Source organism: Peromyscus leucopus, chromosome 13, assembly GCF_004664715.2.
Source record: "Peromyscus leucopus breed LL Stock chromosome 13, UCI_PerLeu_2.1, whole genome shotgun sequence".
In the NCBI taxonomy this organism is placed as follows: domain Eukaryota; kingdom Metazoa; phylum Chordata; class Mammalia; order Rodentia; family Cricetidae; genus Peromyscus; species Peromyscus leucopus.
The window spans coordinates 7,478,099-7,504,210 of NC_051074.1; the positions used below are offsets into that span (position 1 = coordinate 7,478,099).

Genomic DNA, 26,112 nt, shown 5'->3' on the forward strand with positions numbered 1-26,112 from the left:
TTGTAATTCCCCTGAAGTTACCCTGATGTTCATTTGTCATCTAGACTCAAGATATACATGAACTCAAGTCCTCAGCATCTTGGACCAAGAAGCCCTCAGTTCTTCCCAAGAGCATCATTAATTTCCAGTAATACTCTCCTTGACCCAAGCCATCCCTCATGTCTGCACAGTGACATCAGTGCAGAGCTCAGTTCTTGCTCTTGTTTCTAAAATGTCTGCTCACTCTGAGAACTTAGAAATCTCCTTTGAGAATCTTGCAGGTGTTCTGAGAAGGGTCCCTGAGGCTACTGTCTCCCCTAACTGTCCTGACTCTGCACACCCCATTATCCCTCTCCTCTCCATCTTCTCTACAGATCTACATCAGTTTTACCTTAACAGTTCTGCTCAGGCATAAGATCCCATCTGGGGCCTACTATAGGCACCTCTCAGAGTAGAGGCATTCTATTCAAAAAGATAGTCTCTTCTCCAGTGGGAATTTTTTTGTGTACCCTCTGAGAGTGTATCTGCTTGTAGTGTTGTTGTTGATGATGAAGGTGGTAGTGGTTGTGTGTGTGTGTGTATGTGTGTGTGTATGTATGTGTGTGTGTGTATGTGTGTGTGTGCAGAGTGGGGAGGGGAAACTGCTTCATTTTACTTTATGGGTCTTTTGCCCTTATGTATGTCTACGCAGTATGTGTATGCCTGGTACCCCCAGAGGCCAGAAGGCGGCATTGGCATCCACCCCCACCAAACAAGAGTTACAGGCAGTTGTTAGTGTCCATGTGCACTCAAACACTGAGCCATCTCTCTAGCCCCAGGGGAGAACTTTCTGAAGAAAGGCGGGAAGATTGTTAAACAGGAAAAACAAAAACATCAACAACAAAGTGTATTTTGTCTTAGAGATTCCAGGGAAACAAGAATCAAAGGGAACCAACTCATCTCAGCCATTGTTGGGTAGGAAAAAAAATAATAATAATAATAATCACGGTAGAGGTCAGAAGCTGAGGTTCTGGGGTCAGCCAAAAGTTAGAAGACAGCATGAGCATCAGGCCTCTCTTGAGTCAAAAAGAGTCCAGGGCAACCCAACAAGAGTACAGGCTGAATGGGGGTGGCATGCACCTTTACTCTCAGCACTCAGGAGGCAGAGGCAGGAAGATCTCTGTGAGTTCAAGGCCAGCCTGGTCTTCAGAATGAGTTCCAAGACAGTCATGGCTACACAGAGAAACCCTGTCTCCAAATTCCACAAAAAAAGAAAAAATATATATGGTATGGTCTGCCTGGCTGTAATAAACACTGTGCACCTGGATATTCCACAAAAGGGTGGAATATCCAACTCCACTGGCCTCCCGTTTCCATAGGGTTTTCTGTCCCTGCCAGTAAAACCATAGGCTGGGCCTGAGCCAAAAGTCCTTGGCCTTGGGGGAATCTTGACCATGAGCACCATAGAAATAAGAGAACCAAGACCACAAAACCCATGACACATTCAATATACTTTATTAAAAAGTTTCTTTGTATAAATTTCCTAAAATTTTAAACATTAAATCCCACCTCCAAACTCCAAGACAACAACAACAAAAGAAACAACCCACATTAGAGGAATGCCAACAATATTCTCTATTGCAACTTTCTTTGAATTCTTTAATAGGGGCATTTGTCCCAACAGTGCACACAGATGAATGGGGGTCTGATTTCTTCCAATAAGATCATTTTTCAGAGAATTTAGAAGAAAAAAAAATTTTTTAATCTAATCCAGGAACTCAGGGCCATGAAAACATTAGACTCTTGTTTCTCCATCTAAGCCATGCAGCTACAGGGGGATGAACCAAGTAGAAATGTACAGAGCAGCTGTGACGTTGGGGCTGTGTTCCAGATATCATCGCTTTGCCCGGCACAGGCCTAGAATGAAACTCCAGCGGGAATTTGAATTTAGAGGAATGTTCACATAAACACCAGCAGTGGCTAGCTATTACATAATGGTCCAAGTATTCGGTAGAACTGCCTGGAGACGGAGAGCAGGGTCCACAGACACTTTTAGCACCATATTGACAGGTCACGTGCAGAGGCTTTCCTCCCGAGGTTGAGTGTCAATCAAAGCATGAAAAGGCACCGTGCTGGGGGCATTTACCCAGAGCTTCTATTAAAAAAAAAACAGTTGGAAATGGCCGCCTCCTTCTTCTCCCAGAGGTACGTGTTGCCCGAAGGCCATGCTTAGGTTCTGATCAGGCTGATAAATCTGGGTGTGGGAAGCATTGAGTGTAGAGAGAGGGAGAGAAGAGTGAGGCAAGAAATAGAGAGAAAAGAAAAGGAGAAGTCACTAGACATAAAAGACACCATTTACCACGGCACGAGCCCACTGCCTCCAGTCTCTACCCGCTCCTCACTGGTTCCTGTGACCTTCGTGGCTTCAGGTTTGGGCAGTCTGAAATGGGACCCCGCCCCGACAGCGCCCCAGCCCTACTTCCACTTGGTACACTGGCTCTCTCCCGACTCTGAGCCCAGGTCCTGTGCCATTACTTAAGGAATTCCCACTATGATGCAGAGATCAGATAGCCCCAGTGTCAACATGATTATTTATGGGAAGCAAAATTAGTTTAAAGTGAATACGTGAATGTTTATCATTAGTTTTGTTATTGATCATTATTCTATTCTAACAATCATGTACAGTGGACATTTCTAAAGAGACAAGGATGTGGTAATATTTCTGATATACTTGGCTCTGTGTTTCCTAACTGCCAGAGATACACTTATGCTTTCAGGACACAAATCAATCATTCCAAAAACTAATTTCATATGTGTGTGTGTAAAATTAAAAATTGTATCTCTTTTTAGTGTTTCACAAGAACATCTTATCTGAGGATACAATTTAACTTTATTCAGGTTTTCCATAGTCATTGTAATTCAATATTTTTCAGTGGTGCGGTTATTAACCCGGATCTCTACTAAGAGCAAAATAAACACAAGGGAATGACCACTTACCAGGACTGCACATCTTTTCACATTCTTCCTGTGACTTGAATCTGTTCTCATTGCCCCCACAACCTCCATACCAGAATCTCTTGCAGCCCCTCTCATTGAGGTCGTAGTACCATAGTAACTTAAACTGATCACAAGTCCCACCGTCTTTGGTCAGCTTACAAATGTCTATAATATCAAGAAGAGGAAGGAGCATCAATCGGACTGTGTCAACAGCTCAGGCTCCAGAGCCAGTGTGGGAGCCTCTGGGCTGATCTCAGTGCTACAGTAAAGAGGGGTTTCATGGTGGGAAGAGTTCAACCTAGCCACACCTGTTTCCTCACTGTTGTACTGACTGACATAAGGGTCCCTCTCAGGTTTACAAAGAGTAAATAAAATCACACCAAGAATCTCAAATATGAGCCATCATTGAACAACAAAAATAAAATGACTAACCCCTCCTCCCACCCCATTTCACTCTCCAAGCCATTTGCTTTCCAGTTCTTTCTATCTTTAGGGTTCAGAGAAGAAACTGAATTTTCAGACCACAGGCTTTTCTGCTCCTTGGTAAAATGGCATTAAATTCTGTTAGAATGTACTTCAAAAGTAAGACTGTACATTCCACAAAGAAAGTAAACTGAAATTTTTGGTAGAATGTAAATGGGTGTATTTTTTAAACTTTTATTTTATTATTTTTTTTTTTTTTGTGTGTGTGTGTGTGTGTGTGTGTGTGTGTGTGTGTGTGTACGTGCTACATCAGACCCCCTGGAACTGGAGTCATAGGCAGTTGTGAGTAGGCTGACATGGATGCTGGAACTGAACTCTGGACTTCTGCAAGAGCAGCAACCACTTTAAACCCCTGGACCTCCTCTCCAGGCCCTCAATAGACGTTTTTTAGGATAGGTGTGCACATGCACACACATGTGTAGCCAAGTGTTTTCCTGGCCCCTCACATAAAACTAACTCGAAGATGAAACTCCTCACCACAGCAGAAATACTCCAAGGCAAGACTGTGTGAGAACAGGATTTTTTCCTCCAGTTAAGGAAGTTCACGGTTTGCAGCCCAGCTGCAAAGGAAAGCCAGATCCCCTAGATGCCTACAGAGGTAAGTTTACAGTTCAAGAATAGTGAGGCTTCCGTGTACAGAACTTTCTGGCAAACTCTGGAGTTTGCTGGAAATGATGTGTGCGTGTAAAGTGCTTTAATCTCAAAGTCTGGAAGGCTAAGCCTTCTTTCAACAAAAGCCCTGGAGCAGAGACTGTGCATATTGGTGCAAGCCACTACCAGCCTGACACGCAGCTCTCCCCGCCAAGTGCCTCCTCCATCTAACACTGCACAAACCAGAATGTGATTGCTGTAGTTAGGGCTTCCTTGAGCAAGCAAGGAGGCTCAGTCAAGTATTCCAAATACAACTGGAAACGCATTCCTTGGCAGTTCCATGGTTTTAAGAACACGAATTTGATCACCTTGGGTACCAGCCGTGTTGATGTGTTGATATAAGAGTCTGCCAAATTTACAAGGCTGAAGTCAGAACCCCATGTCTACGATTGGGGCTTAATGTTTCACTTCAGTTTTCAGTGTGATTGTGACTGAGTTTTGGGTCCTTCCTTTCATTGTAAGTCAAACACTGCAAGCAGTTAAGCCACCGTCTCCCAAGAGATCAACAGCCTTGAGCACAGCCAAGGAAAGCAAGCATTTGTGCCATTTATCTCAACTTGCAGGGTTTAGCCCTTTAAGTTGTTATTGACATGAATTTCCCCATTGCATCATCTTGTGCCAATCAGTGGTAGACAGAAGATAGATGAATGGATGGATGGATGGATAGATAGATAGATAGATAGATAGATAGATAGATAGATAGACAGATAGATGATAGATGGATAGAGAGATGATAGATGGATTGATAGATGGTTAATGGTAGAGATATATAGATAGCTAGTGATAGATGGATAGATAGGTGATTGATGATAGAGCTAGATGGATGGATGGATAGATGGTTGGATGGAGGGAGGGATGGATGGATGGATGGATGGATGGATGGGCGGGCGGGCGAGCGGGCGGACGGACGGACAGACAGACAGACAGACAGACAGGTAGGTAGGTAGATAATCTATCCATGTGGCATATGGCTAACCAAATGGTGTACTGCCGAATTAAATTTACTTTCTATCCTACCAACACAAAACACTACCAAAAAAGAAAACACAGCATGTATCAACTGTGAGTCATATTTTGGTGTCAGAAGTGATACTATGTGAAAAAAAATATGTATCTTAGAATTAATACAACAATAAAATGTTGGCGAGCATGGGACAACCATTCATTTGTGTAACCGACCCAGTCATACCAACAACGGACACCAAACGTACAATGAGTTCTGCTGGCTAGCTTTGCCATTTGTACTTCTCTTCCACAAGCATGGTTCAACTGTTGATTTGTGGTTCATTTGGTAATAGTGAAAAGGAATCAGTGCTCTTAGTTAGACTTGCTTTGTTTAGAAACTTTCACTTTAACTGTAAGATGCATAGAAAGTATTCACCCAAAGACTTCACCAGGCAAAAATGAGATGAGAAAAAAATAGTTACTTACAAAGTTCTAAAACCAAAATTAACAGCCAGTGCATGGCCCTTGCAGTAATAAGCCTGTGGCTGTCAACTGCACACTCAGCCTCTCCATGCTTTCCCAAGTGAGCTAAAACCGAAGGATTTGTTCAGTGGTTGCTAAGTGCCCGTAACAGGCCCCAACCGTACTACTTTAAAGTGGCTGCACTGGGATATTTAAGAGCTGAAGAAAGCAAAAGGTGGAGTAGGGGCTTAAAGGGAGGTTTGTTTTGCTTGGTTTTAAAAAATACAATTTTTAAGCATCTCAAATGTAATTTCAAAGTCTAGAATCTTGAAAAGCAAGTAATGGATGGCACCATAGGTCTATCAGCAGAATGGACCTCCATCTTCAGGCAAGGTCTTACAGAGGCACAGTCCTCTACCAAAGGGACAGGCTTTATTTAGATGGAGGGCATGGAGCCGGGCAGTGGTGGCACATGCCTTTAATCCCAGCACTCGGGAGGCAAAGGCAGGCAGATCTCTGTGAGTTCGAGGCCAGCCTGGACTACCAAGTGAGTTCCAGGAAAAGGCGCAAAGCTACACAGAGAAACCCTGTCTCGAAAAACCAAAAAAAAAAAAAAAAAAAAAAAAAAAATAGATGGAGAGCATGGAGTCAGACTCCCTTCTCCTTGTGAGGCTATGTCAAGCAGACATGGATGCTCACCTTCATCCTCAGGCTGGGTGCTTCATACCCACCAGTGTGACAAAGACAGATTTCAGAATCACCTGCAACAAATGCTCTGTAGCCTTGACAGGGACGTGGGCTCCATTAAAAAACAAAGCTAACATCACCTCTCTATCACATAGTGGTGCACATCTGAGTGGAAAATGCTTCCCTAAATCTGAGAGCAGCAACTCCACACTGAAACACAGAACAGCCTGACCCAGATTCGTATTTAAGGATTATCTTGTTTACACTAACTAAACACTGTTTATCCAGTCTCATCCTTCTGAGATACACATAAAGGAAACAAATCCATCCCTGAATCTTGCTATCTAGGAGTTCCTCCAAGCCATCTTTTCCCAATGAAACAAGAATTTTTGTCTTTTCCACATCCAAAGAGGCAAAAGCTAATAAGAGGGAGTCGAATAAAACAGTTTCCTGTGCCTTTGAAGTGCATTGTGGGTAACACAACAGTTTTCTGTGCCTTTGAAGTGCATTCTGGGTCTTCTTTGGCAGGTCTTTTTTCCCCCTAAACTTTATTTATTATTTTTGTTGTGTGTGTGTATGATAGGAGAGAGGGATGTGCCACGGCAGGAGGACGGAAGTCAAAGGAAAATGTGGACGAGGTTCTCTCCTTCCACGTTTATATGGGTTCTAGTGGGTCAAAGGTCAGTTGTCAGGGCTGACCCCGTGACCAGTATCTTGAAGGAAAATCTGGGAACCCCCAGCCACAGAGATGTGGCTTCTTTATGAGATCAGTCCTCTTGTTGGGGCGCCCTTACCGGGGCAGCTTAAGAACATACCGGAATAGACTCTGAGTCGGGTGGCAGACAAAAGTCTGTCTGCAGTCATTGGTGTGGGCAGCAGAAACGGCCGACCAGCAGTGTCAAGGGTATGGAAACTCACGTTCATTCTCTCCTCTTCCTCCTCCCCCTCCCCCAACCAACTCTCACGGCACCGACCCACTTCAGTTTTCCAGTTTGAGTTGACGACATCATAGCATTAAACGTCTTCAAGGCGTTTTATGCAATCTCTCAGCCATTTAATTGGCACAACCTGTATGGATTCCTGCCTCGTTTCCATAAACTTCTATTGAGAAAATCCCCTAGTTTCCAGCCAGTCTTTTCCCTGGGAAGGGTAGAGGCACTGAACACCATACCGTCGTTTGCCCATTAAAAGATGGAGGTGGTTCTTCAGTCTAGCACAGCTACAAAGGCAGCTACAAATGCTTCTTATGGACAATGATTCACAGCGGGGGGAGGAAAGCACATGGTGAGAGGCACTCTGTTCCTCCTGACTGGCTAGAAAGTACCAAACCGTCTCCAGGCTAAGCAGAAGCTTGCACTTGGAGGACTATGAAACAGCACCATACCTAAGTCCTCTGGGGATATTGAGTTCTGTTAGCGCTGGCGTCTTCACTGACCCATCTTAAGTCAAATACGCTGACCGCTGCAGCAGTCGCTTCCTCAAAGCTCATGGCCAAGCCTCCCTTCTGCTACAGGGGAGTGGTGGTTGGAATGAGAACGGCTCCCACTGGCTGATGTGTGGGAACGATTGGTTCCTGTGCTGGCTAGTTTAACGACAATTGGACCCAGGCGAGAGCCGTCTGAGAGGAGAAAACCCCAATTAAGAAAACGTCTCCATACGATCAGGTCATGGACAAGCCTGTAGGGCATTTTCTTAATTAGTGATTGATGGGGTGTGGTGGGTGGTGTCATCCCTGGGCTGGTGGTCCTGGGTTCTATAAGAAAGCAGCTGAGCAAGCCATGGAAGCAAGCCAGTAAGCAGCACCCGTCCATGGCCTCTACATCCGCTCCTGCCCTGGGTTCCGGCCCTGCTTGAGTTCGTGTCCTGACTTCCTTTGATGATGAACAGTATCTGGAAGTGTAAAACCAAATAAACCTTTTCCTCCCTGAGCTGCTTTTTGGTCATGGTGTTTCATCACAGCGACAGTAACCCTACCTAAGATAGTCCCCAGTTGGTAGAACTGTTTGAGAAAGATTAGGAGGTGTGGTCTTGTTGGAGGAAGTGTGCCATGGCTAGGCTTTGAGGCTTTAAAAGCCTCCCACCAAACCCAGTGAGTTCTCAGCCTCCTGCTTGTGGGTCAAGAGATGGGCTGTCCACTACTCCAGCTGCCTGCAGCCTTCTACCTCTGTTCCACCATCATGAGAAGACCCTTATTCCTCTGCAACTGTAAGCCCCAAATAAGCTCTTCCTTCCATTAGTTGCCTTGGTCATGGTGTCTTATCGCAGCAACAGAAAAATAACTAATTCAGGGGTTGCAGGTTCTCAGACTCATATTCCAAGGACATAAGTCATGCCTGTCACACGCCTGTCGCTAATAGACACACTCTGTGCTCAGGTACCCAAGAGAGTGGTATACAAGACCAAGCCAGAATGTGGCGTTTCAGGAGCACATCTGAATTCTCGTGTTCTGTGGGGTCTAATCCGGTTGTCTTGTGTTTCCTAAGCAGTTTCTTATAGATAATTCAATGAGTGGATGAAACCCTATTCTTTGCAGCACCACAGACCACAGGTCAACCCTAGTCTCAACACTAGACAGAGAGGAAGTGACTAATGGAGACATGCATGCTGCCCGCGGGCTCAGAAGCAGCTCCATCCAGCTTCCTCTAGCAGTATGGTAACAAGCATAGTTCCGATGCATTTGAAACAGACAATATGCAGAATGAGATGAAACTCAGCAGCTGAGAGCCCCTTCGGAACTTACCCCCCGGAAGTCGAGTGAATCACTCTCAGGCAGTTGATCTCAATTTCAAAGGATTTGCAATTCCTGAGAGAACACTTTCGGAGAGCCCATAGTGGGCCTACTATTGCCATGACTCACCTGTTTTAGTGAGAAACAATGGTTCTGTGTTCACCATTAGATTGATGGTTGAACTAGATGCTGGTCGGGCTGGCTGAAGAGGTGGAGCCTGAGTTTTCTCTATAAGAAAAAAAATGCAAGCAACTAGTAGTTGATTCAGAGACAAAAAGGGCTGGGGAATGATAAGCCACAGATGCACACTTCCCTTCCTGGATTAATCTAAGCCACAGATGCACACTTCCCTTCCTGGATTAATCTAAACCACAGATGCACACTTCCCTTCCTGGATTAACCTCTTAGGTGATGGGGTGCTGTTGAAACCCAGGAGAAGATGCTGCAATACACATGTTAAATGCACCTGTTAGCAAGTGTGTAAGAGGGATCCCCTGCCCCAGGAGAATGGTGTCCTGGAGTTGGGCAGGTCTTCAGACTCCCTGAGGCTACTGGTGGGAATGCCTTTCTTCAAGAATGATTCCTCCATCTGAGCCATGCTGAACTAAGGATGATCTGCCCACACCCTTGAGCAGAGGGGTCAAGAATAAAGAGATGAGGACCCAGAAAGACTAGGAAAGAGGAGAAATATGTTCGTGGGTGGTTCAGAAGGACTGGAAATGAAGAACATGGTGGTGTGTGCGTGGCTGGGGTCACATGGGAAGTGAAGTGGGGAGATCATTTGGACCCAAAGTTTTCAGGACAGCCTAAGCGACATAGAGACCTAGCTAAAATAATAATAATAATAATAATAATAATAATAATAATAATACAGGAAATTCCTGAAAAGGAATGTGAGAGAAGGCCTGAGCCAAGTGTGCGAGCCAGTGGAGTACAGGCCGGTAGGGCCAGGGAGGGAGAGACTGGTGCCCTACCCACCACAGCTCCAGACACCTCATGACTCTGCACATGGAGAGTTCTCAGCCTCTTCCCTGGCTCCCTAAGGATTCACTTCCATTCATTGAACTTGGAAACGGGGACAGATAGTGACAACAGAGACCCCACCATCTCCACTGCCAGGATGCAAGCCCTCTTTCCCCAGGTGCCGCCCTGGATGGGATGGGCCAAGGCAGAGCAAATCTGGTCTCCCCCATAAAGTATGCCAGGAGCCAAGGATGAGGGCATACTGCACAGGGAACTCCATCTTCCATGCTTGTTGCTGTGTTTTAGATTTGCAAGGTGCAACCTAAGTACCCAAGGATGGAGAGCTTTTCCTTTTTAATTGGGTCGGTGACTCAGAATAGACTCGGTACATCATTGTTTTACATGCTGTTTGGTATGCTATGTAGAAATCAAGAACCACGCGCTCTCAAATCAGCCAGGCACTTACTTGTACTGAAACTCCCTTGGTAGATGCCTCTGACGTGAGACTGCAGGTAGCAGACCACAACCACGTGGTACGTCTGTCCAGGCAGCAGGCCACCGATGACACGGTCAGTGACAGTGAGGTTTTGTCTTAGGACCAGCGACTGGTCATGGGCTGAGGTTACAGTGAGGTCATAAAAATAGGAAGCAGAGGGCTCAGGCCGCTCCCAGTAGAGTCTGGCACTGTTCTCCGTGACTTCAGAGACCTGGACTTCTCGGGACACTTTCGCTGAAAGAGCAGAGCAGAGTGCAGAGTTACAAAGTAAAACTCCTCATGACTGGAACACACACACACACACACACACACACACACACACACACACACACACACACTCGGGAGCTTCAGAAGAGTCTGGAAGATGTTAGCAGACAGCTGTCACAAAGCTTGCCAAGAAAGGGAACTAATGTCCCGTTCATCGGTCGTATCCTCCATCAGGCTGCATGGCCTATTACCACATAGTAACAGAGCCCTCCCTCATTCATCAACAAGGTACAGAAATAACTGCTTTCATCTTCTTGTCAAAAATCACCTAAGATGATACTTTGAAATGTAAGTTCCAGCATGCTAGCAGGAAGTTAGGTGTGCACTACAAAACCAACCCTGGGATTTCAGACATGGAAAGTCATGACGTTTTAGGCTATGACATGAACTGGTTGTCAAGAAGTCTCTGCTCTCCCTCTGCTCTTAAAATGAAGACAGTTTCTATTTTTTCCAAGAGCATGTATGTCCTAGATTTGTCTTCTTTTATAGCATATGACTTTCTGTAGAATCTTCCTACATCCACTTTGAAAGGCAGGTAACAATAACTCTCATTAACTCACCCATCCCTCACTAATGAAGTCGGAAATGTGCTTTTCTTGCGTCAGAACAAGCACGCTGGTCAGCCTCTGAGGAACAACTGAGTGTCTGAGGTGTAATTTCTCACTTTACTGAACTAACCCCCAGTACTGCCACAGAACTCAGTGTGGGACCCCTTTCTGTGGCCACATCATTTGGGAAGGAACAAAGCGATTAATTATATCAGCTCCAGCTTAGATTGTTCCAAGTCACATTATAAGGGGAGCAAGTCTGGTTCCAGAAAGAAAGAGAGAAAGAAGGGAGAAAGGGAGGGGGAGAGAGAAAGAGGGAGGGAGGGAGGGAGGGAGGGAGGGAGGGAGGAAGGAAGGAAGGAAGGAAGGAAGGAAGGAAGGAAGGAAGGAAGGAAGGAAGGAAGGAAGGAAGGAAAGATGGCCACCCTGCTGCCCAAGCAGAGCGACAGCAGCAGGTTTTTCCTTCTCCTCCACTCTGAGTCAGGAAAGTCCGACTCATGGCCCACATTCCACATGCGACCAAGGATAGCTATGGATGTGACCCAACACAAAAATCATAAACTTACTTAAAACATTACAGAACGTTTCTTGTGTAACTCGATGACATAGTTCTCGAGCTTGAACTTTGTAGATAACAGCATCACATGGCAATGTCAAAGCAAGCGTTGGACAGATCCCTGGCCAATTACCCATGGGTGGTGAGGCCATGGGACCCAGAGAAGACTCTACTACTGCTATGTCCCTAAACCAGTGTGATTCCTAACTGCATTCTAAATACTCATCTTTATACCCACAGATAAGTATAGCTTTTATAGGTCATCAACGATGCTTCTTTTTGCAACAAAGACTATTGCAGAAAAAGTCACAATTGCTCAAAATGCAGAAACAGCTTCTAGTGGGGTACCCAGCCCTAACTAATGCATCTTCAACACAACCTCTACACCTAAAGCTCAGGGAACACTGTGGAAGACAGGGAAGACGTACTAGAAGAACCAGAGAAACAGGACATCTACATCCCAGGGAGGCAGGGATGGCAATACAGGAAGGAGTTGTCTTCATCGGGACCCCAAGCAGCCTTGGGAGGCTGTAACAGGAAAAACTGCTTTACAATACAGAGAAAAACAAAAGGATGTGTGGACAACCCTATGTAATGGCTAGCATCTTCGAAAGTCTATCATCTAGCTATGCCAACCTCAGATCAGCAGTCTACCCCAGAAACAGGCTTCCAGGGCCATGTCGTTGGAGGGGTAAATTCATACACAAAAGATGGTTCTCTGAGCAGGTTTTCTTACCCAGGGGCTTAGTAGTGGCTGGCTTGGTGGCAGCTGCTTTGGTCTGTGGCCTGGCGGTCTCTGGCTTCGTAGCAACTGTCCTTGAAGCAGTAGCAAGGGGTCTCGCTGCCGCGGGCTTCGCCGCTGCTGGCTTCGCTGCTACCGCAGGTCTGACTGTGGCTGTGTTCGTGGCCACAGGTTTGGCGGCCACATGCTTGTTGGCAGAGACCGGCTTCACAGCGGCTGGTTTAGCAAGGACTGGCTGAGCTGGGGCTGGCTGAGCTGGGGCTGGCTGAGTATGCATTGGTTGAGCAGGGGCTGGCTTAGCCGGAGCTACTGGTTTAGCAGGGGGTGCCTTAGCAGAGTCTGCTTGCTGAGGAGGGGTTAGCTTAGCAGGGGCTGCTGGCTGAGGAGGGGTTACCTTAGCAGGGGCTGCTGGCTGAGGAGGGGGTGGTTTAGCAGGAGCTGCTGGTTTAGCAGCGGTTGTCTTAGCAGGGGCTGCTGGTTTAGCAGGGGCTGATTTAACAGGGACTAGCTGAGCAGGAGCTGGCCTAGCTGGGGCTGGCTTAGCAGGTGGCAGATTTACAATTGCTGTTGGTCTGGTTGTTGTCGCTGGCTTCGTTGTGGTCACAACTTTGGGCGTATGACTTGAATTAACACTATGTGGACTGTTTCTGTTAAAAACAAATCAAGCATTACCTATACCCAAGCTTTCACATGTTATATGAAATAGAGAGTCATAACCCTATGATCTACAGCAAATGTGTGGTTTTAGCAACATGCAGGTACTGGTTTCTGTAGATCTTATATAATATTGCATATACTACATTTCTTACTTTTAGAATCTACCACTAAGAAAATGTTGAACAATAGATAAAATAGAATCATTCAAAATGATTACATCTATTATAAATAAATCTGATATTGAAAATCAGTTGATAATAAAAGGTGGAAAATAAAAGGTAGAATAAATGTTTAGCAATGTTCTAATTTAAACAATTAATTGAGTTATGTATATCAAAATCAGTACTATTCAATGGCACTATAAAGTATCTACTCATCAGGTAAGGTAGCTCACACTTGTAATCCTAAAACACCGGAAAGATGAGACAGGAGGATTGCTATGAGTTTGAGATCAGCCTGGACTACAAATGCTCAGGCCAGTACGGCCTACACAAGATGACCATGTCTTAAAAAAGTCAAAAAGAAAGGAAGAGGGGGAGTGGGGGAGGAAGAAGAGGGAAAGAACTGTGGTACAATATAGCAGATCCTCAACTCAGTTCACACTCTCCACACTCACTCTAATCTAGGCTAGCCCTTGGGCATATTTTGACCCATAAGATATGGTTTAAAGTACCATGTGCTAGGACTGGCTTCCATCTCAAGAGGCCTTATACTTAATCCTTTTCTCGTGAAAACCCTCGTTGTCAGTTTGTGAACAAGCCCAGGCTGGGACAATGGAAGAAGAGAGGTCATGTGGAGCAGAGATGAACCTTCCCATCTAAGACCAGGCTAGACCAGCCTGTCCATTGCTGAGAAACATATCATCAACATAAAGGAGACCCATAGAAAAAGAAAGAAAGAAAAACCATCCAGCTGAACCCAGTGAGAAATTTCTAACCCACAGGATTGCAAATTATTTTTGTTTTAAGTCTCTAAGTCCTGGGTACTTCGTTATGCAGCAGAAGTTAATCAATACAAAAGAATGCTTAAGACCTCACATTACTTAAAGTCGTATTTTCTATATTTCAGTGTCTCCATCCACAAAGCTTTGGATTGGTTGGAGAACCTCTACAGTTATTCTCTCACTGTATTTGGTACAACAATTATAATTACTTACACATGCTTGTGACCAAATTTCACACCATTCTTCACTGGTTGGTCCCCTTGGAACCAATCACACTGTTTCCTGATATCTGGAGGCAGGTAAAATGCGTTTTCACCTAGAGGAGGGAAAAAAAGTTTCATGTGAATCATGGAAATTAAAATGAGTGTGTCAATGGGCTGGTTACACAAATACTTGGATGACTCAGTTAACAATAGTATGTCTTCAATGTGAGAAAGTGGACCAGGACAGAACGCAGCTTTAAGTAGAAAGTATAACAGGTTCCAGACATGACCATCAAAAAATGAGCCAGTTCTGCTAGTGTCCTGTGGATGCTTTTTTGGGTACACTCTTATTTACCCCTGGGCAGAGCTGAGGCTTGTCTTTGCTTCGCACTTTCCCCCCAAATGTTCTGTGGAACAGGCCTTCAGAATGTGAGTAGGATGTTGTTCATGGACCTCGACTTTCTCTTCAATGATGAATATTCAGCATGGACACGTTTTCTTATATTTATAAGCCACCTTCATTTGTTTGATATGTGGCCTGTGCTGGTTCACTGTGAACCATGCCAGGCCCTGGCAAATACAACAAACTGGTTGTCCCTATGGAGGATGCAGTCTCCAGAGATCACAGGTCTAGAAACAAATGACCCATAAGCCACATAACTGATGCCCTAAGTCCCAGTGTCCAAAGGTGGGAACTATTGGAAATTAGTTTTGAAGACAAATGCAGAGCAGCCACTGCGATAATGAAGGAGGGAATGAGAGGGAGGGTATGTCCCACCCAGAGGACAGCATGGGTTGGGCAGCAAATCCCAAACCAATGCAACCTCGTCTAGAAGCTTCCCTCAATCCTCCCAAAAAGGTAGACTTCCTTATGGCACACCAGCATACTAGGTCATGTGTAGTCAATGTGTGTTTGGTCCAATTGCAACCCTAATTGTGAACTCTTTGGAACACCATCAAATGCCTCATGGATAGAAAGTACCAGTCAAATAAGGCAGAATAAGTGAGCAAGGGAGACAAGGGATGGTGCCTATGTGTGCCTTCTTGACTCTAGCTCCTAACTCAAGGCACAGGGTAGTCACATACACACACATGCACACACACACATACACGTGTGTGTTGAATGAATATATATACATACATATTTATATTATATTAATACATATATATTTGTTGAATGAATGGACAAGGTCACATCAGCACATGGATGTGTATATGTTTTTTCTGTGACTCTTCCGGCCTTGTGACCAGTGTATGGGTCAGGATGAGGAGAAGTAAAAGATCATCCACCAATATGACATCTTTACAAGTTGTAAAAAAAATTTAACAATCAAATAGTATACTTACTGCTGACAAAGGATGGCAGCAGCCTTCCAAAGCGCATCAGGGGCTCCTCGTTGAGCTCCGTTGATTTGTCCACAAGTTTGAAGAAGACATCATTGGGCTCACTGGCAAAGCTGTACACCTCCTTGACGTTCACCTTCCTGCCAATGCCCAGAACCACGAAGAAGTAACCTTTGCACTTAGCCTGCAGGATGACTCTCTGGGCCTCCTCCAGCTGCTGCCTCTGCATATCACCAGTCAGCATCAGCACCACAATTTTGAGGTCCCGTGGGTTTGGTGCACTTTCAAAGACATTCTCTATGGTGTACTCAATGGCATTGCCCAGGGCCATGGTTCCCTGCAGCTGGGTCATCCTCCTGCTAAGGAAGTCCAGCAGCTTTTCCTTGGCACCATAGTCTGTCAGTGAGAATTCCACCTTCACGGGGGGCACACTGGCATTGTCCACAGACTCGTAGGTCGCCTGCTGCACAACAGCCACTCTGGCAAAGTGCTGGGAGGCCTTGGGGTCTGGACTCAGGTCCAGCTGCCTGACCACATAGCTTATGTACTTCTTCATCTCATTGAACTGGAACAGAGTAGTGGCCTCTGAGCTATCCAAGATGAAAGCCAGGTCTATGTCCACATCGCTACCTGCTGCCCTCCGGTCCCTGAAGGAAGGCCGCCAGCTGCCAAATCCACAGGATGGGTCAATATTGCAAATGTCTAGAAAAAAAAAAAAAAGCATGGTGGCCTTTTATCTTGTGGTCCCCGCAGCATCCCCACCTTCTGGGAGTCAGGTGACTGCTGTCGTCACGTGAGATAGAAACTTCGCTAGGAAGGGTGGTGCACATCTATAATCTAGGCACTTGGGAGGCTGAGACAGAAGAATCACCAGGTTGGGGCAGCCTGGGCTACATACTAAGACTATGCATCACTGCCCTAATTGTGGCCAGATCTAAGTTTCTGTCCTTTATTTCACTAGATGAAACTTGTCAGTACCCTAAAGTCTTCATAATGCTCTGTGAGACTAAAACACTCCTGTCACTTGCTATTCCTTAAAGAAATATCTTCTAAAAATACTTTTGAGCCAAACATGTAGGCTCTAGATTCCAAGATGAGAACATCCTTGCCTGGCCTTTACATTAGTAAATACAGTGAGCCTTGAATCTTCACTGAACTAAGCTCAGCATCATTGTTCTCCATTCAAATGTCCCTCTGTCGTCATAACTTTAGTGGCTGTGACCGGTCAGATCCCAGGCCCAGATGAACAGCTTACCCAAGCAAACATGGCAGGTGAGGACGTTCTTCAGGAAGTCTTTGAGGTCCCCCCTTGCAGGCAGAACCAGGGCATGTCCCACTGCTGTGTTATTGATCTAGTTTAGACAAGGGGAGATGTTGGCATGGACACACACACACACACACACACAGAGAGAGAGAGTCATTATGCAAATGGGGAGTGGTAACAGGACAAAACCAATGAGACAACTTCCCCTCGGCACAGCACCTTATCATTTGGACTGTGGGTACTTAGATGATTGATTAGGTACCAAGTAAAGGGTCAGGTACATCCCTGATAGAAGTGGGGGCTAAAATGTTATGGTGGTGGCTTTAGTAGTGGCAGAAGCTGGCAAACACTGGTCCATCCTTTCCCTGTTCCCACTCCAGTTTAGATAGTGACAAGAAAAAAGAGAATAGCACTCCCAGATGAAAAGGTCCTGCCTATCATAGCAATAGGCATGTGGCATCCATGTAATGAATAACTGATGTGAATGAGTGAGGGAATTCCCGTCTGATCTATAGAAACCATAGGAATCTCACGTGCATCCGAGTCACTCAGCTCACGCAAAATTAGATGAAAAAAATGTTTCCTCATAAGAACTCATGGCCAGGAACCCAAGTTTAATACTGAATTCCAAATGCAGTGTCTGATCCCAAACCAGCCTAGTTTGGCAGAATGAACACCGAGGGACGGTGGTACTGATGGAACCGTAGCTTGCTAACACGGAGAGTGGTGATCCCCACTGGCAAGACACAAGAGCCCACATCACCCAGGGTCACCTCACAAGAGAGAAACCCAAGACACAGAGACGGGTAATGTGCCATGGCTATAAGGCAATGAGGACTAAGGACACCTAATTCTGGTCAGAGGCTCCTATCCTCTGTATCTATTATCCATGTGTCTTGACTAGTATCACTAGAAGTGGTCCTGAATAGACACTACTGGTCAGTTACAAGTAAACACACAAGTGAGAACAATATGTGTCTTCTCCATAGGCTATCCTAGGGGCCTAGCTAAGGAAAGGTTTTCGCAGTGGTGGAGATCTTGAGGACACTCATATTTTGATGACCTCCTTGGGAGGCTGTAGGCCCCATGACCGGCTCTGGCAGAGTCTTCTCCAGAACAGAGTGGAGTGAGCTGTGTCCAGTACATGGGCCTCAGAGTCTGGTGACCCAGCATCTCCTCTGCACTTGAGGCCCTCACTAACTCTAAGATCTTCTTAACCATGGGGTGGGAGTGAAAGCAATGTGTTATAGGAAGCAAATGCCCAGGACAAGGTCATGAAACTCGAACTGAGCCACGTGGCAGAGCCTTGCTCCCTCGCTAGAACTATCAGCATGGATAATGGGACCTGGAGAGAGCAAGTTACAGTCCTCTGGATGCTGGTCCGGTGCTGATGCTGCAGGCTGCTCTAGATACCTCCCAGGAGATCTCAATTAGCCCAGCCTCACTAGTATCTTTTTAGAAGCCATAGAACACAAATTCTTCATGAAAAGCACGTCATTCCAGAGAACCTTCTCGGGAATAAGAGGGAGGGGTACCCCAAAGCACCAAGCACAGACCTGCAAAGCGTTGATGAGCTGTCGGTCCTCCTGGCTGGTAAGGAACAAGGGTGTGATCCCCGCATCCGAAAGCTTGAGTATAGCCTCTCGGAGCTGGGGGGATGCTCTCGTGGGCTTATTGCTGAAGAAAACGGCCACTTTTCTCATCAGGAATCCACTCCTCACACGTTTAAACGTGTTCCTGGCCACAAATGACATCGCAGTCTCCAGGCTCTGTTGCTTAGACGTCAAGGCCACTTGGAGATTCTGAATACTGTCTAACAGGGCAGACTTCTTCTTGGAGTCAGCAAATCGGATCTCTGTGGTCACTTCATTGTTATAGGTGACCACAGCCACTCGGGCACCCCTCGGACAGTTGCTCTCGGCGATGGTCAGATCTCCCACAATGCTCAGGAGCACCTCTCGCATCCGGCTGAAGGTGTCCTGAGTGACCCCCTCAGAGGTGTCCAGGGCAAAGGCAAGTTCTGTTGGGAATACAGGGCACTCCAGGGGCCCTGTGGAAAATGGGGTTTTCAGAGATAGGCTTTACTCACACAAAGGAGCCTCCTCGCCTCAGAAGAATGTGAAATTACCAGTACTCACCATAGCAACAAGCTATAAAGGGAACAGAAGAAAAGATGAAAGCCAGGTCAGTCAGGTGAGAACGGCAAGGGTAAAAACATGATGTGCCATAGGTAATGGAAGAATGAATACTTACGGCATTTGTCTTTGATGTTTTGGATGAGGGCGCATTGCTTTGAAGGAAAACAAGAGTATTAGAGCGGGCAGGTAACAGGTGAGTCGGACAACAAACAATTCACTCGGAACACTCACTACTTACATCCACAGAGTCGCCTCGGTTGCCCTTGTGACCCTGTAAAACCAAACAAGGACAGTCTGAGAGAGGAAGCGGATGTGTGCGGTATGGAATGAGAGAAGGGGACAGGAGAGCAGGGGTGAGCACGATCGAGTCATGATATGTACACATACGGAAACGGCAGAGTATAAGGAATTACAGCAGCCTGTACAGTGGCTGTGTGCTAAGAATTATAATAACAAGAAAAATAAAGACAAAAGGTCAGTCTAGGGGCTGGAGAGATGGCTCAGTGGTTAAGAGCACTGACTGCTCTTCCAGAGGTCCTGAATTCAATTCCCAGCAACCACATGGTGGCTCACAACCACCCATAGTGAAATCCGGTGCCCTCTTCTGGCATGCAAGGACACTGTATACATAATAAATAAATAAATCTAAATAATAATAATAATTAAAAAAAAAAGGTCAGTCTAGTCGTAGGAACATGATGGGAAGCCATAGAAACTGCACAACCCTGAACTTTCACAACCCTCTGTCTAAATTAGATTCCATTATTTGAACAGAAGAAAGACACTCTGGAAGACAAAGCGTTCTCCCTAGGCAGTGAGCTGGCTTTGAAGAGGCACCCTCACACCTGGAAGCTCACTGTCCATCCGTGTAACTCATGAATCTAACCACAACCACTGAGGCCCCTTTCAACTGTTCTCAGAAACGAACACAGCTTCTCCTGAGAACACAGCTTCCTCCACTATGCACATTCTGCACAAACCGGTCCCTGAAGAAGCGAAGGTAAGGAATCACCACATTGTCCCCTCGAGCCAAAATTCTCCCATCTCTGTAGGATTCTACCCTTAGGCTCTTGGGACAGACTCTCAACTGCCCCCTGTGTCTTGTCCCCATGTTTTGTCAACCTGATGGTCAAGCTTTGCGGGCTACTTGGCCGTCTTTCCCTGAAGCAGTTTCTCTTGGCTATTAACCTGAAACAGCTGTGAGTCACCCTATTAAGTGTGTCCGTCCTCAGTCTTGCACCCATCACATCCACAGGCTCAGCCTTCTTCCCTTAGCTTCAAGCAACCCAGCCCCTCAAATTTTCCCTCGAGGAGAGCTTGGCTAGCTCTTGCCTGTTCTTCCCTGAACCTCGTGCGTTTCAATAGAGGGACAAACCAAATAGGGAAACAGTGGTATCAGTCACAAAGATTCCTCCTGGGCTCTGGCAAAAGCGTGACCCATGGGTTCTAAACAATGAGTCAGTGGATCCCTTGGGAATTTATAGACAAAGGAAGTGCTCCCCAAACCCAGATTTGGCCTAGTTGGGCAATTTCTTCAAGATACAAACAAATGTACTGCAACTTGCTCTCTCTGAACAAACCTTTAGTGAGAAATCATAAAGGCCATTATTATAATATTCCCTGGACCACAGGGTGGCATAAAAAACAAATTTATAACTCAGTGGTAGAGTGCTTGCCTGGCATGAATAGGGCCTTGGGTTCATTTCCCAGTACCACAAAAAAAGTTATTTGCTTTCTTATTTAAGTTTCTGGGGACAAAATCCAGGATCTTGTTCACGACAGGCACGTGCTCTGCCATTGAGATCCATTCCCGGCCTCCAGGAAACATTTTTCAAAGTGTATTATTTCAAATGCACTTCCCTCCGTCATGGCATCAGAAGGGAAGCAGTTTAATAAACAGACAGTCACACAAGTGCAGGGGACTTTTTTGAGGCGAGATGATGGGAAGTTTTCAGGGATCAGATGCACCCGTCACCCTTCCTTCCACGGAATGATTTGTTAGGACGTAGGTGGGTACTTACAGCTGGCCCTGGGTAGCCAGGGTCTCCCTTCTGTCCAACTATCCCTGGAGGTCCTGAATTTCCCTAGAGGAGGAAGAAGATGGAACAGTCTTAGCTCATGTAGGTGGGAGGGTGGGAGGAGAGAACTATTCCAACCCTCCCCTGTGAGAAGTCTCTCACTTCAGCAGGGCTGATTGTCTCCAAACTTAGGGGTAGAGGGTGACCCCAAAGAGTTTCCAGGAGCCTCCACACTGTACACTCTGGCAGGCTTGAGTAAGACATCTGTCTTTCCCAAACCATCACTAAAATTCCTGAGTGTCCAAGAGAATTAGCAACTGCCGATCAGTTAGATAACAGTTCATGAACACCAGTAGCTCATTGTTTCAAAATGATCTAGATTGACTGTTTTTACTGGTCACATTAACTTGGTAGTTATTGTTATTAACTATATTTCAGGCTAAAACAACTGTTAGTAGCTTATATCTATAGCTGGACCACGAATTGAGATTCTATCCAATATTAGGAGGGTAGGTGAATGATCACTGAAGACAAAAATCCAGAGGCATTAGTGGCTTAAGTGAGAGGTGTCTCTGAAACCAGGGAATGAGGAGCCCACAGTCCAGGCATGGCTCACCTGAGATGCTATAGGCTTCCTGACCAGCCCACTCCCACTCCCCCCCCCACCCCCGCATTAAGCCCTGCTCCCTCACTGAACAAACATGGCCAGATGGGACTATGAAGACTGACACCATCCAGCCTGGGACCTAAGCCTCCCTGGCACCATGCTGGGGTAACCTGTGGGCTAGTGACTTTTGAGACACACTATAGAAAGGGCTGTCAGGGCCTCCCCCAACGGGGCATGGCTGAAGGAGGCCCGCGCAGAAAACGGCTATGATGGGCCATGAGGACATTGGTTTGAAACTTGGAATTCCCTTCTACTGCCTGGCCTGTCACTGATCAGGCTGAGAAAGAAGAGGATGGTCTTTTAAAGGCTCGGCATCCCATCCTGTTGCCATGAGCCTGCTCATTCCCACCCGCAGCAAGGTGTGGGCGAACTTACCCTTCGGCCTCTGATACCTTTGGGTCCTGGTGGTCCATCTGCCCCTGGCTCACCAGGGGTTCCCTGGGAAGAGAGCCAAGAAATGACATGTCAAGTTCTGCAACAGAAGGGCCTGCTGAGGGTCCCTGGGGCAGGATTCCAACAGGGCATCTGGACCATACTTTCAAACAGTTCACAGGTCCACTTCTACAAACGGCTCCAGTGCATTGGTGTCATGTGAAGAAAGCCTAAATTTAGTCCATCACTGGTGTTCCTGCCACGTGGGTTAGGGCATTTACAGGTCCCGGATTCTTCCACTGTCCACATAATCTCAAGCACCATGGACAACGAGCACGGCCCCCTCCACCCATACAACAGGGAGCATCTTAGAGTCAGAGACTTTCCCAGTGTGGCCCTGTCCTGAGGGGCTAACACAAGGCTGAAGTTGAGATATTCTAATTTCAGCTCGTGGGAAATGCCAGGCTTCTCCAGAAGCAGCACTGTGCTCCATCACCCAGGGCACTCACCTTTGGTCCTGGATAGCCAGGGAATCCTCTTTCTCCCTATAAAAGACAATAAAGGCCTCAGTATCAGGTCCCAACTTACAGCCATCTAAAATCGGTTTTGATACAAGATGTGAGAAGCCATCTTGGTGACTCTTAACAACAGAAGCTTCAGCAGATACATACTTTTTTGCCTCTCCGTCCTTCGCTGCCAATCCCGTCTCTCCCATCGTCTCCCTAAGGGGAACAGAGAGAATGTTACCGCAAGCCATTGCATCAGGCACCTCACAGCCACCATGTCACACTGTCCCCCACCCTCAGCAGAGGGTGAGGGCGTGAATGTTTTCAGACCACAAGACAAGAGAAGGAAGTCTTCCCATCTCTGCCCTCCTCCACAGGTTTGAGCAAGGTCGTGTCCACAGAGATGCTCAGGTCTACCTGACCATTTATCTGTGAGGCTTCTTCAAAACAGGAACGCTGACCTTGACCTCTCAGACTTCCTGAGTCTTCTGAGCTTAGGTCTTACACTCCAATCGCTGAGCCCTTAATGTCCTAGCCTGTCACCCATTCCAGACACCCTCCTCCAAACACCTGGCTTCTCTGTCCCCAGGCCTGTGCCCACCATCATGCAACACATCCAGAGTGAACACTGCTAATCACTCCACAACAAGAAAAACATGTTGGAAAGACGTATCGATACTTTAAAGCTTGAGATGATAATCATCTGCTGGCTGGCACTTTCACAGAGTCTTCAGAAAGAGTGGTTGTTTTAGAGAAACCGCCAATAGCCTATAGATTTTTTTTTCATCCATAAAGCTGCCAATGAAACAAAACCCACTTTGTGATGAGCAGCTTTCACAATTTTCAACCGTATCCCCAATAACTCAAGCAGGGAGCCACAAGCCTCTCTGGGTCCCGGCTTTCTGCACCTGTCCTCGAGATTAGTGAGTCCTGCGGGGCACTGGGTGGTGGCCTTACCGTCTCCCCACGGGGTCCACGGTTCCCGACGCCTCCCTTCGGCCCTGGCTCTCCTGGTTCACCCTACACAGGGAAAGAAAGGATGACACACTGAATGGAGGCTGGCTCATATTTCACCTTTTAGGTTTCCACGAGGTCAGTTTTTTAATTGTAATAAGTCAGGCTCAGCAAGACAAGTACCACATCTGCCTCATGCATGAAGCGGCAAAGGCTGGCGTCATGGTAGAGTGGAGACCCATGGTCAGTAGGGATGGAGGAGTGGGGGCCAGAGCACAAATGAGTAATAGGTACCAGCATGCAGTGAGGCAGGAGGGGAATGTTCCAGCGGGTACTGTGAGGTGGCTGTGGTTCATAACAATTCATTACGTATTTCACCAGAAGAGTTTCAAGGGTCCCCAGACAAAGAAATGACCGTTTCTCTGACCTTATCATTCTATGTATGTATGAAATTATCACATTGTGCCCTATAAATAGGTACTGTTACGTACACAGTTTTAAAATGCTAAGTGCGGGGGCTGGTGAGAAGGCTCAGGAAGTGCTTTTGCTACCAAGCCTGACAACCTGGGTTCAAACCCCGAATGCCATGTGGAGAATCAAGAAAACCAAATCCCGCCAAACTGTCCAATGACTTCCACATACCCACTGTGGTGTGTACACAGCAACATACATGACAGGCAGACAGATAGATAGACAAAGAGACAGACGGAGGGATGAATGGATGGATTAAAATTTTCAGTAAAAAACAAAATACTGACTATACTTTTTTTTTTCCATGATCTCACTATGTAGACTAGGCTGACCTGACTAGAACTCACTATTTAGACCAAGCTGGTCTCCAATTCACAGAGCTTCACCTGCCTCTGCCTCCTGAGTGGTGGGATTAAGGATGTGCCCCACCACTAATTGTAACATTCAAAGGGTGTTTGTGGCCACTGACACACAGGGGGTCAGACTGAAGGGGAAGGGGGGGCAGGCAGCAGGGAGGTGGCAGCATCCAGTTCAGCACAGGCCTCTGTCCTTAGCCAAGCACTACTGTTCTCCAGACAAACCTTCCTCCCCAGGGGGCCAGTTCTGCCACGTTCTCCAGGCGCCCCAGCTGTACCTCCACTTCCCTGTAAGGCAAGAGAGGGGTGTACATTGAAGCAACAATGTCCAGACCGAGGATCCTGGCTGTCCCCTGTCAGAGGTCATGACCTGTCTCACCCACAAATCCCAAGCACTCGGTGATATTCAGCGCTATCCACTCAAGCCCACCGAATCACAGAGCGGCTCCTGCCGAGTCCACACTGTCAGCCACTCCGGCATCAGCTCCACCAGCCAACACCCACTCCGGCTGTCACACTCAGAGGCTTACCCGAGGTCCAGGGATTCCTTGTTCTCCAATCAGGCCTGGGGGACCAACGGGACCAGGAGGACCCTGGGAAGTGAAAGGCCATGTCACAGGTGAGTGCTGTTGAGCTGAGCCTGTGAAATCCTACGACTTCTAGGTAACCAAAGAGTGATAACAACCCAAATGCCAAGCAACCAGTGAATGGAAAAACCGTTCTTCATCCATGTGGTGGAATACTTTCAGCCACTGAAGGGAGTAAAATTCTGGCATGTGCTAGAACATGTCTGGAGTTCCAGAAAACTGTATTAAGTGAAAGCAGCCAAACATAAAAATCCACCTATCAAGTCCAGATAGGCAAATCCATAATGACCTGTTATGTTAGCCAGAGGTAGAGGGGATCAGGGTGTGGGAGGCAATAAAGGTGGGGGGCAACGGGGATGGAGGGGGTAGGGTAGAAGGAGACAGCAGTTAGGGCGACAGTTGTGGGGGTCTATAAGGGTGAGGGGACATGGGTGGGGATGACAAAGGTGGAGGGTAACAGGTGGGGTCAATAGGGTAGGGGGCAACAATGGCAGAGAGCAATACGGAGGGGTGAGGGTGCGATGGCTGCCTTGGGGTTGGTAAAATGTTTTAAAATTCTCACACAACACGACGAATGCTCTAAGTGCTGTGGAACTGTTAGTAAAGGTCAAATCTGGGTCACGTGACCATCACCTCAACTTAAAACAAAAGGACAAGGGTCTCCGGGGAATACTACAAGGCACGTGTCATGCCAGGGTACTGACCTGTGAGCCTCTGGTACCCTGCTCTCCCTCGAAGCCTGGCTGGCCAGGACCGCCCCTGTTGCCCTTGGAGACAAGACAAGCAGGTCAATAACCCTAGCTCTCTGTTCCGGGCTGAGGAAAAGGTACAGGAGGAGTGAGAACCTGCTCTCAGGGGCAGTAGCCATCCCTCTGAGCCTACACAATTGTTTCTTGCCTGTTCCACAGGGCGGCTTTGAGAAATAAGGATAATTTGGACTTAGTCCTCTCTGGCACCAGCAAGAAGGCCAGATACATGGGCATGCCCGGCAGAGGGCTACCCAGAACCCACCTGTCAGCCATCTTCCTTCCTTCCACCCCCTCTGGAAATCACATGAAGCACCTTCTACTGGAGAAGAGGCTGAGTTTGAGAAATGATGGAGAAGAAGGCCGAGGTTTTGTACGCTGTCGGCCAGGGAGAATATCTTAA

The 26,112-nt window shown here is 46.8% G+C and overlaps 1 protein-coding gene across 7 annotated transcripts in view; it reads right to left on the minus strand.

The window, feature by feature from the left end:
- Positions 1–1,451: 1,451 nt before the first annotated feature.
- Positions 1,452–26,112, minus strand: part of Col6a3 (collagen type VI alpha 3 chain) — an 80,300-nt gene continuing 55,639 nt past the window's right edge. For all 7 annotated transcript variants that reach the window (XM_037210091.1, XM_037210090.1, XM_028880374.2 and 4 more), the window contains 20 exons: positions 25,668–25,730; positions 24,907–24,969; positions 24,602–24,664; positions 23,553–23,615; positions 22,761–22,811; positions 22,599–22,634; positions 22,093–22,155; positions 21,054–21,116; positions 19,271–19,303; positions 19,148–19,184; positions 19,033–19,044; positions 18,451–18,944; positions 16,886–16,982; positions 15,634–16,332; positions 14,297–14,399; positions 12,478–13,130; positions 10,341–10,604; positions 9,041–9,139; positions 2,956–3,120; positions 1,452–2,212 (listed from right to left, as the gene is read on the minus strand). In XM_037210091.1, the coding sequence (XP_037065986.1) occupies positions 2,199–2,212; positions 2,956–3,120; positions 9,041–9,139; positions 10,341–10,604; positions 12,478–13,130; positions 14,297–14,399; positions 15,634–16,332; positions 16,886–16,982; positions 18,451–18,944; positions 19,033–19,044; positions 19,148–19,184; positions 19,271–19,303; positions 21,054–21,116; positions 22,093–22,155; positions 22,599–22,634; positions 22,761–22,811; positions 23,553–23,615; positions 24,602–24,664; positions 24,907–24,969; positions 25,668–25,730 (3,135 nt within the window). In that variant the 3' untranslated portion in view covers positions 1,452–2,198. The remainder of the gene's footprint in view (positions 2,213–2,955; positions 3,121–9,040; positions 9,140–10,340; positions 10,605–12,477; positions 13,131–14,296; positions 14,400–15,633; positions 16,333–16,885; positions 16,983–18,450; positions 18,945–19,032; positions 19,045–19,147; positions 19,185–19,270; positions 19,304–21,053; positions 21,117–22,092; positions 22,156–22,598; positions 22,635–22,760; positions 22,812–23,552; positions 23,616–24,601; positions 24,665–24,906; positions 24,970–25,667; positions 25,731–26,112) is intronic.